The sequence below is a fragment of the Sus scrofa genome, chromosome 12, assembly GCF_000003025.6.
Source record: "Sus scrofa isolate TJ Tabasco breed Duroc chromosome 12, Sscrofa11.1, whole genome shotgun sequence".
NCBI classification, from domain to species: domain Eukaryota; kingdom Metazoa; phylum Chordata; class Mammalia; order Artiodactyla; family Suidae; genus Sus; species Sus scrofa.
In genome coordinates, this window is record NC_010454.4 from 23,114,771 (window position 1) to 23,129,013 (window position 14,243).

The 14,243-nt window shown below is 52.9% G+C and overlaps 1 protein-coding gene across 2 annotated transcripts in view; it reads left to right on the forward strand.

Moving 5' to 3' along the window:
* PLXDC1 (plexin domain containing 1) overlaps positions 1-14,243 on the forward strand; it is a 69,238-nt gene that overhangs the window by 41,479 nt on the left and 13,516 nt on the right. Inside the window, exons 8-9 of one of the 2 annotated variants that reach the window (XM_021067057.1) lie at positions 5,678-5,773; positions 11,889-11,982. In XM_021067057.1, the coding sequence (XP_020922716.1) occupies positions 5,678-5,773; positions 11,889-11,982 (190 nt within the window). The remainder of the gene's footprint in view (positions 1-5,677; positions 5,774-11,888; positions 11,983-14,243) is intronic. The other variant, XM_021067058.1, reaches the window with a different exon arrangement.

Consider the following 14,243-nt stretch of genomic DNA (forward strand, 5'->3'; position numbering starts at 1 on the left):
GCAAGTAGGGGATTAGTTTGAATTAAACTGAGCTGCAAATAAACACTAAATTCCAAACAACCATGATAGAAGTTCAAGGAGAGCCCTCTGGTCTGCCGACCGTATTATCACCACGGATATTCCCATTGTCGCAACGCACCTGTCCTGCAGAATGGGTGACGGCGCTGCCCATGTACACAAGCTTGGCTCCTCCATGCCTGGGGCGCTGTGAGGAATGGAGTTTACTCCCCGCATCCGAGAATCCCTCAGCCACTGAACCCGCCTCCCCAGGCTCCAAACACTTTCCTCCCACCTCTGTCTGGGGGTGGAGGGAATTCTGTATAATTTCAGTCCTGGGGTTGAGGGCAAAAAATCCTGAAAACAGCCAGGGTTTCTCTTACTCTTTGTTTCCTTGCAGAAACTGCTCCACAGGCTTTGGCAAAAAAGGTCTGCAGAGCTTGCTTTGATGCAGAGAAAAGATTCGTGTCGGATTAGCAGTATCTGTTTGCAGAGGCATGTGCAAAACATAGGGGGTAGCTTACACACTCTTTATTGGACTGGAGGGGCCCCAGAAGTCAATATCATTTCCTCCATTCGTTTGTTTAAGAAACTCTTTCTTGGAGGTCCCGTTGTGACTCAGCAGTTAAGGAATCCAACTAGGATCCATGAGGACGCAGGTTCGATCCCTGGCCTCGCTCAGTGGGCTGAGGATCCGGTGTTGCCGTGAGCTGTGGTGTAGATGCCAGGTTTGGATCCCGAGTTGTTCTAGCCGTGCGGTAGGCCAGCAGCTGTAGCTCTGTTTCAACCCTGGGAACTTCCATATGCCGCGGGTGCGGCCCTCAAAAGCAAAAAACAGTGTGTGTGGGTTTGATGCCTGGCCTCGATCAGTGGGTTAAGGCGTTGACACAAGCTGTGGCCGTGCAGGTCACAGATGCGGCTTAGACCTGGCGTGGCTGTGGCTGTAGTGTAGGCCATCGGCTGCAGCTCTGATTCGACCCCTAGCCTGGGAACATCTACATGCCTTGGGTATGGCCCTAAAACGATGGGGAAAGGAAAACAACGTCTTTGTTTCATGGGACAGTATGAAAGCGACTTGTGTGTAGCCAGCGTCAGCGCTGACAGAGATCTGAGTTAATGGCATCGGTTAATGAGAATTTCATCAGGAAGGGCTCCACACTGCCGCCTGCCCCTTGTCTGGCTCCAGAATGGCCTCGGAGGGCCCTAACCCTTGAGCTGTCTTCTCAGAACTTGCCTTTCCTTTCAAAGGCAGACTAGAGAACCCAAGTGTGGGAGAGGCCTGTGCTGTCCCCTTGTGCTGGGCTGCTGGGTGTGGAGTGGGGAGGCCGCAGAACTGGCCGCAGAGGCCTGAGAAGCCCCAGCTAAGTGTGGGGGGGTGGGGGGGTGTTGTCCCCAGTTCTGGCCCATTTTGTCTTCTCCCTGATCCTGATAAAGGATCCTTTACAGGAGTTCCCCGTGGCCTACTGGTTAAGGATCTGGTGTTGTCCCTGCTGTGGCTAAGGTCACTGCACGGGCTTGGGTTCGATCCCTGGCTGGGGAATTTCCGCATGCCGTGAGTGTGGCCAAAAAAAAAGATCCTTTAAGGCTCTCTCCCTTGTAGGTTCTATCCATCCTGGGGCCCTCCCCCGGACCCGTTTTCCCTTTTCTATTGCTCCCTCTACTCTGCTCCCTGAGCCTTGCTTCCGCTCCTCTCTCTGCCCTTTGCTACTTTTCTTCTGTGCTGAAGACCCTCCTGCCTCCCCTCCTGGGCTGAAAGCTCCTTGGGGTACAGGACTCTCATGGTGTTTATCTCCAGGGGACCTCTGCTGGGGCTCCACTCATCGTTATGAAATGAATAACCAGTTGAGCAAAGGACGACATGAATGAGTAAATGAAAACTTCCTGAACCACCACCACCATATATATATATATTTTTTTTTTTTTTAAGTATTTTTTCTTTTGTCTTTTTTTTTTTTTTTTTTTTTGGCCGCCCCATGGCATATGGAGTTCCCGGGCCAAGGATCACATCTAAGCCACAGTTGTGACTTATGCTGTAGCTGCAGCAGCACCAGCAGCGCTGGATCCTTAACCCGCCATGCTGGGCCAGGGATGGAACCCACGTCCCAGGGCTCCAGAGGTACCACTGATCCCTTGTGCCACAGCGGGAACTCCACCGTCTTTTTTTTTTTTTTTTTTTTTTTTTAAATATCTTAACCACTATTTTGGAAAGAAGTTTGTGGCTGGACCTGCAGTCTGATTTCTTCCACCCAAACCAACCCTCCCCCACGGGTGTCTGGTGTTGAAACAAAACAGGACATGCAAATGCTCTGTCGAGCCATGGACAACTCTTGATTACATGGCAGTGATTTCTGTGTCTGGACTGTAGTATTTCTGAATCCTTGATGAGTGGAAGCAGAGATAAGCAGAAACGTCTCAAAGAGCCTGAAATGCGGCCGTGGGGCGGCCGCCGTCTCAGTTCCGGAAGGGATGTGTGGGTCATGCCAAGGACGTCACTGTCCCTGGGCGAGCCCCAGATGTTGACGAGCTCATCCAAAAGCAAACAACACAGGCGGGGATATTAAGGGTTCTGTTTATAGAGAAGTTAAGTATTACCAAACCATACACTTTTTTTTTGGCTTTTTAGGGCCGCACCCACGGCATATGGAGGTTCCCAGGCCAGGGGTCAAATCGGAGCTACAGCTGCCAGCCTCCACCACAGCCAGAGCCACGTGGGATCCAAGCTGCAAACCATACACCGTTAAATGAGTACAAGCTGGCAGCTGAAATGAGCAAATATTTTTAATCAGAGATGTGTTTCCGCCCGCCCACCCGCCTCCCCCTTCCCACCCCCCACCCCCCACACACACATGTCCCCCGCCCTGCTGGTAGGGCTGGGCTGGGTTTTGGAGAACATGTGACCACCTCTGGCTGCACCCTCACTTGAGGCACATTCCCCACCTCCGCTCCCCCACTTGCTGGTGGGGAGACTCATCCCTAGATTCTGCTGTGGGTTTTTTGTTTTTGTTTTTGTTTTTGTTTTTGGTCTTTTTAGGGCCACACCCACGGCATATGGAGGTTCCCAGGCTAGAGGTCGAATCAGAGCTGCAGCCACCAGCCTACACCACAGCCACAGCAACTCGGGATTTGAGCTGCATCTGCAACCTATACCACAGCTCATGGCAACCCTGGATCCTTAACCCACTGAGCGAGGCCAGGGATCGAACCCGTGTCCTCATCGATGCTGGTTGGGTTCGTTAACCACTGAGCCACAACGGGAACTCCCTGGTGTGGGGTTAAGTGGGAGCTCCACCTTCCCCAGCTGCTGCTTGTGTCTTCCTCCCTGAAATCGGGTCGATTCACAAGTCTGTGTCTCCATTTGTGTCCAACCTGACCCGCTTTGTCCTATGTCACCTTCTTCCTGAGCGCGGGTGAGCTCTCGCCTACATGCTTGCAGGTGGAGAAATCCTGAAAATCAGTTCTCCTCCTACTTGGAGTTTTAACTTCAGGAGGGGCCTGTCTGGCTTTCTCTGGCCCCCTTGGGGCTGCCCTTCTGAGAAAAGCCATAGTCTGTGGTGAGCTGGGGAGGAAGGGCATTCTTCCTTTGTGCTTCAGGCTAAAGTTATAATAAGTTGCTGAGCTCTTCCTGCTTGTAAGCCATTCATTCATTTAGTCATTTTTTTTTTTGGCTGTGGAAGTTCCCCGGCCAGGGACTGAACCTGCGCCACAGCATCAGCCTGAGCCACAGCAGTGATTACACGGGATTCTTAACCCGCTGCGCCACAAGAGAACTCCTCCTTGTTCTGTGCAGGGCCTGCTTTGAGGGGCTGCAGGGACAGAGACAGATAACTTGCGAGACTCTGCCCTTGGGGAGCTCACAGTCTTGGGGGGCAGGTGGCCGGCAGAGTAAATGTGGACCGAGCTGTGAGACAGGTGACACTGGATGTTGCCCAGGGGTCTGCACAGCTCAGAGGAGGGGCTACTAACAGCCCCCGAGGGGGGAGGATGTTTTCAAGCTGTCATTTGAGCTGAACCTTGAAGGAGGAGGCAGATTAAGGAAGACATGTTTACAGAGAGTCTAGACCCCATGGCCTCAGGCACTTTGGAAGAAACCTAGACAAAATAAAACATTTATTTTTTTATCCTATTACATTTTGGTGCTAAAAGGGGTGGGTTATTTTTTTTTTTAAGAGAGGGCCCCTGGGGGTAGTGGGTGGGATGGAGCTGTGAAAAGCTGCCTGGAACTTCCCCATCCTCCGCCTGATGTCTCATATCCCCCAGGCTCTTGGCACAGAACTTGGGGCCCCACAGCACCTATGGGCTTTGGAGCAAATTGATAATTGTTGCCTCTTCTGGGCAGGTGAATTACAGAAAGTTGCCCCAGTCTCTTTCAGACACACCCCTGCGTGAAAGGAGCCTTTTTTTTTTTTTTTTTTTTTTTTTGATCTTTTTAGGGCCACACCTGTAGCATATGGGGTCAAATAGGAGCTATAGCCGCCAGCCAACACCACAGCCACAGCAATGCCAGATCCTTAACCCACTGAGCAAGGCCAGGGATCGAACCGGTGTCCTCGTGAACACTAGTCAGATTCGTCTCCATTGAGCCAAGATGGGAACTCCTGTGGCAGGTGTTTCTGTCTTACCCTTTCACAGACAAGAAACTGAGGCCCTAAGATTATCCAGCTTGTTGGGAACAGAACTTGACTCAGAACTCAGCTCTCTTGGAGTTCCTGTTGTGGCTCAGTGGTTAAGAAATCCAACTAAGAACCATGAGGTTGTGGGTTCGATCCTGGCCTTGCTCAGCGGGTTAAGGGTCTGGCATTGCCGTGAGCTGTGGTGTAGGCCGCAGATGTAGCTCAGATTCTGAGTTGCTGTGGCTGTGGCGTAGGCTGGCAGCTGCAGCTCCGATTTGATCCCTAGCCTGGGACCCTCCATATGCCACGGGAGTGGCCCAAGAAATGGCAAAAAGACAAAAAAAAAAAAAAAAAAAAAAAAAAGTGAAAGTGAAAGAACTCAGGTCTGTCGACTCAGGTCCTGTGGGAAGATTCTACAGGGACTGAGACAGCTCAGAAGCCTGGCTCCAGGCCCTGAACCTTGCTCTCACCTCCATCTAGAAGGGCATAGGTTCTCCAAGGTCAGCCTTTCCCCCTGCAGACGTTGGCAGAGTGCTCATTGTGGGGGAGGTTCAGACCCGATGACCACAGACGAGTGGTCCCCACCCTCCAAACTGACCCTAATGATCACACAAGCCAGTGTATGGGCAGAGAGCCTGGGGAAAGCTGGTGGGGGGAGGGCACGGGGGGGGGGGGAGCTGGTCAAAGGGAGCTGCTCAGGTGAAGTGGCCCTGAGCTGGATCTGGAAGGATGAGCTAGATCAGGAGAGAAAGGGTGGAAGAGCATCATTCGTCAAAGGAACAGTCACTGTGAAGGCACAGAGGCATGGGCAAGTGGGGAATTCTCCTGTGTCCTGACCCCGGGAACAGTCGGACCTCTAGGTTATTAACCTGCTCGTGGCACAAAACTCTTCTCTCTGTCCTGTCTCCCACAGGTTCAACATCATTATCCCAGGGTGATGGGTTTCCTTCCTGCCCTCGGTGGCTGCGTGCTAACTCCTGGTTCCACTTACTGCAATCTCTGGCCCACCAGGGCCCCAAGGCCCTCTGGCCAGGAGATGCTCCTGATGACCGGCTCTGTCTCTGTTTCAGAATCTCGGCGAAGGACCATCTTCGAATATCACCGTGTGGAGCTGGACCCCAGCAAGATCACCAGCATGTCTGCCGTGGAGTTCACCCCTTTGCCGAGTAAGTAGGGGTCATTCCCACTGATGCGGGGAGGCATCGCGCCGTCCCAGAGAGAGCTTTGGAGTCTCAGACTGAGGTCCATCCCAGGCCCACCGTGACCCCTGTCTGGGTACAGCCACCGAACTTCTCTGGGCCTCCGTTTGTCTTTTGTAACGCGGGCCTAACACCACCTCCCTCCCAGGGCTGTGGCGAGGGTTAGAACCCGCAGTCAATAGAGCTGTGGATGGAAATGGCAGCTCTGACACTAACTGGCATATCCTGGGCTGAGGCCATAGCTTGTGCTTGATCTATGACAGCTATTGTTATTAACATGAAATTGAAACCCAGGAAGGAGGCACCTCTGAGAACTTAGACTGAGCGCCCAGAAAAGATAATCCAGGAATTGAATTGATCCATAAGTTTTTCACTGTATTTTTCTCAGAGGAGGGGTGATGCTGGAGTCCATGGGCAGAAAGCAGTAAAGGGAGTTAGTCAGCAGCCCTCCGAGAAACAGGGGCCTGGTGGTCCTGTCTTCTGCACCCCACTCACCTGCAGCTGAAGCCGCACCATGGCCAAGGCCCCAGCTGCTGCACAACCCCCCATATCCCCCCCAAGATCGGGGTTGGATGCTCTTTAGGATGTGGTCAGGACAGTTGGGGAGAGTGAGGAATGGACGGCACTCCCATTCTTATTTTTAGCTTTTAAATTTTTTTTCCTTTTTACGGCTGCACCTGCAGCATATGAAAGTTCTCAGGCCAGGGGTTGAATTGGAGCTGCAGCTGAGGCCTACACCACAGCCACAGCAACATCAGATCTGAGCCGCGTCTGCGACCTACACCACAGTTCATGGCAACACAAGATCCTTAACCCACTGAGCAAGGCCAGGGATTGAACCTGCGTCCTCATGGAGATAATGTCGGGTCCTTAATCCAATGAGTCACAATGGGAACTCCTTGTTTTTGTTTTTATTTTTTATTTTACACATTTTTTTGGCCAAGCCCATGACATGCAGAAGTTCCCAGGTCAGGGGTCAAACCTGAGCAGCAGTGACAATGCTGAGTCTTTAATTGCTAGGCCACCAGGGAACTCCATCCATTGTATTTTTTTTTTGTTTGTTTTTTAGGGCCACACCTGCAGTATATGGAAGTTCCCAGGCTAGGCGTCAAATCAGAGCTACCAGCTGCCAGCCTACACCACAGCCACAGCAACACCAGATCCTTAACCCACGGAGCAAGGCCAGGAATTGAACCCACATCCTCATGGATACTAGTCGGATTCGTTACTGCTGAGCCACGACAGGAATTCCCCTTTCTTGTATTTTAAAGAGAATTTGAATTTCCTCTCCTGTTTCATGGTACCTCCCAGCCTCCCTCTGAAGCCAGGGCCTTCTCCCTGCCTTCTGGGGAGGTTCTTGCCTCTCTTTCCCCCTTTTCCTCTTCATTGGAGGTTCTGGAAGCAGGAGAGGAAGAAAGAAGAGGAGTTGGAAGGGTCTTCTCGAAAGCTAGGCCTCGTCCCAGCGTGTCCTCCCCTGGAAGAGAGGACCTTCCCAGAGACCTGGTCACAGGGCTAGGACACCTGCTGTCACAGCCCCACCCCCACCCTAGTTGCCCGCCCTTGAGAACAAGCGAGCGCAAACCTCTGGTCCCAGGAATGAACAAACTGCATTTAGGAGCAAGGACATCCGAGGGCAGGACTAACAGCCCGGGTGGAAGAACGAAAACATCCTGGGAATGCATTTCTGGGACGCTGTCTGTACGTTTAAGCCACTTCCCACCCTTTCAGTGAATTTTGTGAGCATTTAATAATAGCACACAGGGCGTCCGAAATGCAGCTGAGAAATAAAGGTCAGTGGATTTTATGAATACCAGGGTTTTTTCTCAGTCTGACTGGAGCCATTTCAGGGCCCCCCAGCGTCGCCAGGAATGGCCGGGCCGTAGGCTCCCATGTGGGGGAGGGGCAGTGCCACCAAGGCTGTGATTTGAGCCCCTGGGAGGCAGGTTAGCTTTGTCCTCAGAAACCTCTGCATCTCCCTACCCCAGGCTTTCTCCCTTACCTTCAAGTAAGGGAGGACTTGGCCAAAATTCTCGCACGAGTGTGGACAGGCTGTCTGCAAGCCATCACACTGCCCAACTGGTCCCTCTTCTAGAAGAGGCTCATGAAAACGTGGCCTGGGGTGAAGGTGGGAGCTGAGGAGGGGGAATCCACAGCAGGACCTCAGGGCTAAGAGCTCAGGGTCTCAGCTGAGACAGACCTTGGTTCAAACCCAGACCTGCCACTCTTAGTTCTGTGACACTCTCCAAGCCTCAGTTTTCTGCTCTGTAAAATGGGAATAACACGCACCCATGCGGAGTTCCCGCTGTGGCTCAGTGGTAACTAACACAATTAGTACCCATGAGAAGGCAGGATGGATCCCTGCCCTTGATCCGTGGGTTAGAGATCTTGTGTTGCCGTGGGCTGTGGTGTTGGTTGCAGACACGGCTCAGAGCTGGTGTCGCTGTGGCTGTGGTGTAGGCCAGCAGCTATAGCTCCGATTCAACCCCTAGCCTTGGAATGTGCAGCCCTAAAAAGACAAAAAAACAAAAACAAAACAAAAGCACCTATGCCTTGATTCCCTAAGCTTTAGTTACCGTCTCACCACAGAGGGCGCTGTTCTAGACCCTCTGGTGTGCCTTTGTTCTCCACGGGCCAGTCCCTGCTGACTTCCTGCCAGTGGCTTTCCCTCCACCCCTCCAGGGCCTACGCAGCCCTGGCAGACAAAGGGACACAGCATTTACAGCCAGTCCCTCCCACAAGGCGACTGAAGGTGGCCACGCTGTGCCCACAGCAGCTTTTCTCCCACGCACTGAGGGCTGGTTCCAGCTGCCATCTCGTTGGGGATCCACAGAAGGCAACGGGGATCCCCTACTTAAGGGACTGGGCTAGCGTCCCATGAACACTCACAGTAAAGAAATGCCTGTGATGTTTATTGAATGAGGGGTCGTTTTCTGTAGCTAGTGCCCACTTACTGCTGCCACCAACATGTTCTGCTCGGCGGCTTATCAGACAAGCCCTTATATTGCACAGTTATTCTGGGTCAGCATCTGTCTTTTTTTGGTTTTTTTAGAGCCGCAGGTGCGGCATATGGAGGCTTCCAAGCTAAGGGTCTAATCGGGGCTTTAGCCACTGGCCTATGCCACAGCCACAGCCACAGCCACGCCAGATCCAAGCCATGTCTGCAACCAGCCACAGCTCACGGCAACACAAGATCCTTAACCCACTGAGCGAGGCCAGGGATCCAACCAGAATCCTCATGGATGCTGGTTGGGTTTGTTTCTGCTGAGCCACAACAGGAACACCTGTCTGTTCTTAGGATAAAATGAATGGGCTTTGTGACAGCTGCTTGCCACTCCAAGGTCATTTTGATTCACTCGAGTGGGTAGTGTGTAAGGGCAAGTGACCAACTCTTCAAATCCAGCCCCCACCCCTCCAGCTCCCCTGCCCCTCTGACAGGTGTCCATGCACCTTGCAGCAGCCGCTCCCACTAGCTTCTCTGTTCTCTGATGCTGCCCTGCCTGGGCTAGGCCCCCCGCTGCCATACCGCCTCATCCTGCCACCTTCCACCTCTCCACTCTGCCCAGCCCCTTAGCGTCCCGGCTGCTGTTGGGAGCAGCCCTGGGACGTGTTCCTTCCAGCCTCTGCGCACAGGGGCCCCTCTGCTTGGACTGCTCCCCCAGGAGAGCTCCCCAGCTGGGTTCCTCCCTTCTTTGTCCCCAAGGGCCTTCCCCGAGCTCCCTGAATAAAACACATCCGCACCATCATTCCACCTCCCTGTTCTGCTCCACTCACAGCCCTTCTCACCACTGGGAACCCTAGGGTCCATTTATCTACGTACTTGTCGGCCGTCTCTTGCCCTTGACTGCAGGTTCTATGCAGACAGTGCTTCTGTCTTTTCCTGTTCACGCTGCATCTCCAGTGCCAGGCTCGTGGCAGACGCTCGATAAGTATTTGTTGAAAGAATGAATGAGGAGTTCCCGTTGTGGCTCAGCAGGTTACAAACCCGACTAGTGTCCACAAGGATGCAGGTTTGATCCCTGCCTCCGCTCAGTGGATTAAGCATCTGGCGTCGGTTGCAGACACGGCTCAGATTCAGCATTGCTGTGGTTATGGTGTAGGTCGGCAGCTGCAGCTCCCATTCAACCCCTAGCCTGGGGGTTTCCATATGCTGCAGGTGTAGCCTTGAAAAGAAAAAAAAAAGAAAGAAAGAAAGAAAGAAAAAGAAAATTAAAAGAACAGGAAGAATGAATGAGCACCTGATAGGTACATCGAGGGGGATGATAGACCATAGTTGATGCCATTCGCCAGCTCCCCGTGTGGCCAGCACCATGGTAAATGCCCTCTAGGTGCCTCCTCCTCACAGCAGGCCTGCCACACAGACAGCATCCTGATGCCCCTTTTACACATGAGGTCCCGAGGCACCAAGCGGTCGGGTGGCTTTCCAGGGCAGAGTTAAGCCTGGATGAGCAGAGAGGTGCGCACATCCCTGGGAATAGCTCCCTTCCTGAAGGAGAGGGAGAAGAAAGGCATGAACTCCATATGCCTGGTTGACCCTCCCAGACTCAGCGCTCAGACTTCCCTGGGGAGGAAGGGAGAGGCGCCGGAGAGGCCAGGAGCCCCCTTGGCCGGCAGTCCTGCCACGCGCCCGTCCTCGGGGGTGGGGAGCGCGGGCTCCTGGCTTGTACTTGACGGAGTCAAACCAGGACATCTTAAAAGATCCTTTGGGGTGATTGTAAACAACATAAACGTCAAACTTGCTGAGGGACTTGATCTTAATTTTTCCCAACATGGGAAGGAATGCTTCTGATGTGAAATGATGACGCTACAGAGGCGATCAGACGGCCACAGAAATGCGTCAAATCAGTACGTTATACACCTTAAACTTACGCGATGTTATATGTCAAATATATCCCAATTTTAAAAATCCTTTTCAGGAGTTCCTGATGTGGCTCAGCAGTAACGAACCTGACTAGTGTCCATGAGGACTCGGGTTTGATCCCTGGCCTCCCTCAGCGGGTTAAGGATCCAGCGTGGCTGTGGCTGTGGTGTAGGCCAGGCAGCTGTAGCTCTGATTGGACCCCTAGCCTGGGAGCTTCCATAGGGTGCCTTAGGGTGCGGCCCTAAAAAGACCAAAAAAAAAAAAAAGAGAAAGAAATAAAAAAATCCTTTTAAACCTTGTACTTCTAGGCAACAGGCCAGAAGTATAATTTCCCAGACTAGGTAAGGTTCCTTTGTCAATGCTTATGGCACCCTGTAATTTTCCTTCATATACCTCATCACAATGCTAATTACGTAGGTTTTTTTAAATTTTTCTTTCTTTCTTCCTTTCCTTTTTTTTTTGGTTGTGCTTGCAGCTTGCTGAAGTTCCTGGACCAGGGATCAAACCTGAGTCATAGCAGTGACAATGCTGGATCCTTAACCACTAGGCCACCAGGGAACTCTTTTGTAGTTTTTGATGATCTGTTTAGTGTCTGACTTCTCATGTGACTGTCAAGCCCAAGGAGGCAGGTACTGGATTACACTGCCAAATTGCCAGCACCATCTCAGGGTCTGACCTCCTGGTAACAAAAGAAAAGAGGGGAGTTCCTGTCTTGGCGCAGTGGAAACGAATCCAACTAGGAACCATGAGGTTGCAGGTTCGATCCCTGGCCTCGCTCAGTGGGCTGAGGATCCAGTGTTGCCGTGAGCTGTGGTGTAGGTTGCAGACAGGGCTTGGATCTGGTGTTGCTGTGGCTGCGGCATAGGCCAGTGGCTACAGCTCCAATTGGACCCCTAGCCTGAGAACCTCCATATGCCACGGGTGCAGCCCTAAAAAGACAAAAAGACAAATATAAAACAAAACAAAAAGACAAAAGAAAAGAAGGAAGGAAGGAAAGAAAGAAGGGGGGGCGAGGGGAGGGAGGAGGGCGGGGGAGCAAGGGGAGGGAGGGAGGGTTGGAGAATCAGGGCTGGACTCAAGTGAGGGTGGCATTAACCATCTCTGGGGTCCCTGATAATAGAACCTCCAGAGTTCTCAAGGACCCAGCATTCAAGATAGTTCCACCTTTTGGAGCCCTGCACAGGGACTGGGGCTGAGGGGCCGCTGCCTTCTTCTCTCTTGCAGCCTGCCTGCAGCATCAGAGCTGTGACGCCTGCATGTCCTCAGACCTGACCTTCAACTGCAGCTGGTGCCATGTCCTCCAGAGGTTTGTACCAGGGTGACCTCCGGTTCCCGTAGGCAGACTGTGCAGGGGACGGGGGCTCGGGGCAGGAGAAGGCAAAGGCCCAGCCCTACTCCCTGCCTCGGGCCTCGTTGCCAACATGAGCGTATCTGGGGCCACTGCCACTCTGACGCTTAGGACAATATCGCAGAAGTGAGTTTCTTCCTGAGGCTTGTGAGCCATCAAGATGACTATGTGTCACTCTGCAGTGATGCTAGCCTTCTAGAAGACCATTCAGAAATTGCTGCTACCGCAGCTCCCTCTTCATCCTCAGGCAGGCCTTCTCAAAGAGTGGTCCACTGCCGTGAGCATCCCAGAATCAGCTGGGGCTCATGCTAAACATGCAGATTCCTGGCGTCACCCTCGGGCCTCTTGCATCAGGGTCTCTGGGAGAGAAGCCCAGGAGCCTGCATTTTCACAAGGTGCCTCACCATAGACAAGCATGAGCTCCACCAGCTCAGAGACAGGGGATGAGCCAAAGACCCATTGCCATGGGGCAAGAGCCCCAGAACCCCAGAACCCCCAAACCCCCAAACCCCACCTCAAGATCTTTCTTCGTCAGGCTGCAACACGGTTTCCTGAGAACCCGGGGTGTGGAAAACACAGGTGTCAGTGGAAAGTTGGGGCAAGCTGCAAGGCTACAAAGCTGTGTTTGCTTGGGTTGGGACGCGGGGAAAATTCTGGATGAGATTCAGGTTCAGGGATGAAGTTCGTAAATCCAACTCATCTTCCCCTCCTTGTTCTGAAGTCATTTCCTCATAGATTAGACTCAGAATCTGAGCCCTGTTCTCCTGTCCAAGATAAATACACGGGGAGGGGGGTTCTTGGGGGACAAGGGCTCCCATGAGAGTGGAAAGACCTATGAACTCTAAGAGCCTTTAAAGCAATTTTGAAAATTGCAAATTACAGACGCTCTGAGTTCTATGCAGCTGTCTGCATCTGTCACTGTTTCCTTTGCTCCTTTCCAATATCCTGGGGCAGAAATAGAAGCTCTTGCCTTTACAGGCGGCCTGCCTGGCACACAAGACCCAGCTCCGGGCCGGGAGGAGAGAGGGACCCCTCCTCAGGCCTCCCAGGTGTTCTTTCCACCAGCTGTGCTCTTCCCTCACTCTCTTGGGGCCTCAGTTTGTCTTCCCTGTAAAATGGGCTGGGGTTATGTGATTCCAGGGGATGCGGGTGAGGAACATGCCTGTCGTTTGAACTCCTCAAATACCAAAGAGCATTTCTGCAAGGTGCCCTTCACACGAAAGGCACAGAGCTGCAGAGAGAGTATGAGGGGAGGCCTCAGGATGCTTCTTCCCGGCGTGGAGCTTGGCGGTGTGGTCCATCTTGTCCACTTTCAAGTTGGAGAGCCGCCGTCTGAGCGTGGAGAGATAATCCAGATGACCTCAGATGAGCCCTGGAATGCGGGGGCTGGGTGCCACCGCATGACTCAGCGACCAACAGCGGCTGAGCCATGAGAACTGCAAAATGGGTCAGATGAAATCAAAACCCTGGCTTGATACATCCCCGTTTAATGCATACGCCCAAACCCAGAAAACCACGAGTTTTATGAGGGTTGGTCGGGGGGAGGGCAGGGCCTTGAATGTGGACACTGTGCCTTTGGGGTCATGTCAGCTACAGGACAAAGAAACGCCAACCAGGGATCCTAGATGTCCGTGGGTCTGGGCTTTTACCCCAGGACAGGCCCCTTCTTGACAGATCTCTGGAGTCGCAGCTCCAACTGAGAGCTGACTCCAGGTTCCTAAAAAGTCAGAGCTCAGGGAGTTCCCGCCATGGCACAGCGGAAATGAATCCGACTCGGAATCACGAGGCTGTGGATTTGATCCCTGGCCTCGCTCAGTGGGTTAAGGATCCGGCGTTGCCGTGAGCTGTGGTGTAGGTCACAGACGTGGCTCGGATCCCGTGTTGTTGTGGCTCTGGCGTAGGCCGGCAGCTGTAGCTCTGGTTCGACCCCTAGCCTGTGAACCTCCATATGCTGTGGGTGTGGCCCTAAAAAGCAAAACAAAAAATTAGAGGTCAGGCTGGTGCAAGCGGGTGGGCCGCCACAGTCTCTTCCACCAACAGCTGCTTGCAACCGCCACTCGGGTTCTCGGCTTCCATTCCGGCTGCTCTGCCCTCAGCAGCCTTGCTGAGCTTCCCCTCCCTGCACTGTGGCCGGATCTGATTCAGACTATTCTACTTGCCATGCATGTATCTTCCTTTCATTCCGCATTGCCCTCCAGTGGCCCGCTCTGGAGTCTATGGGTGACCTTGAC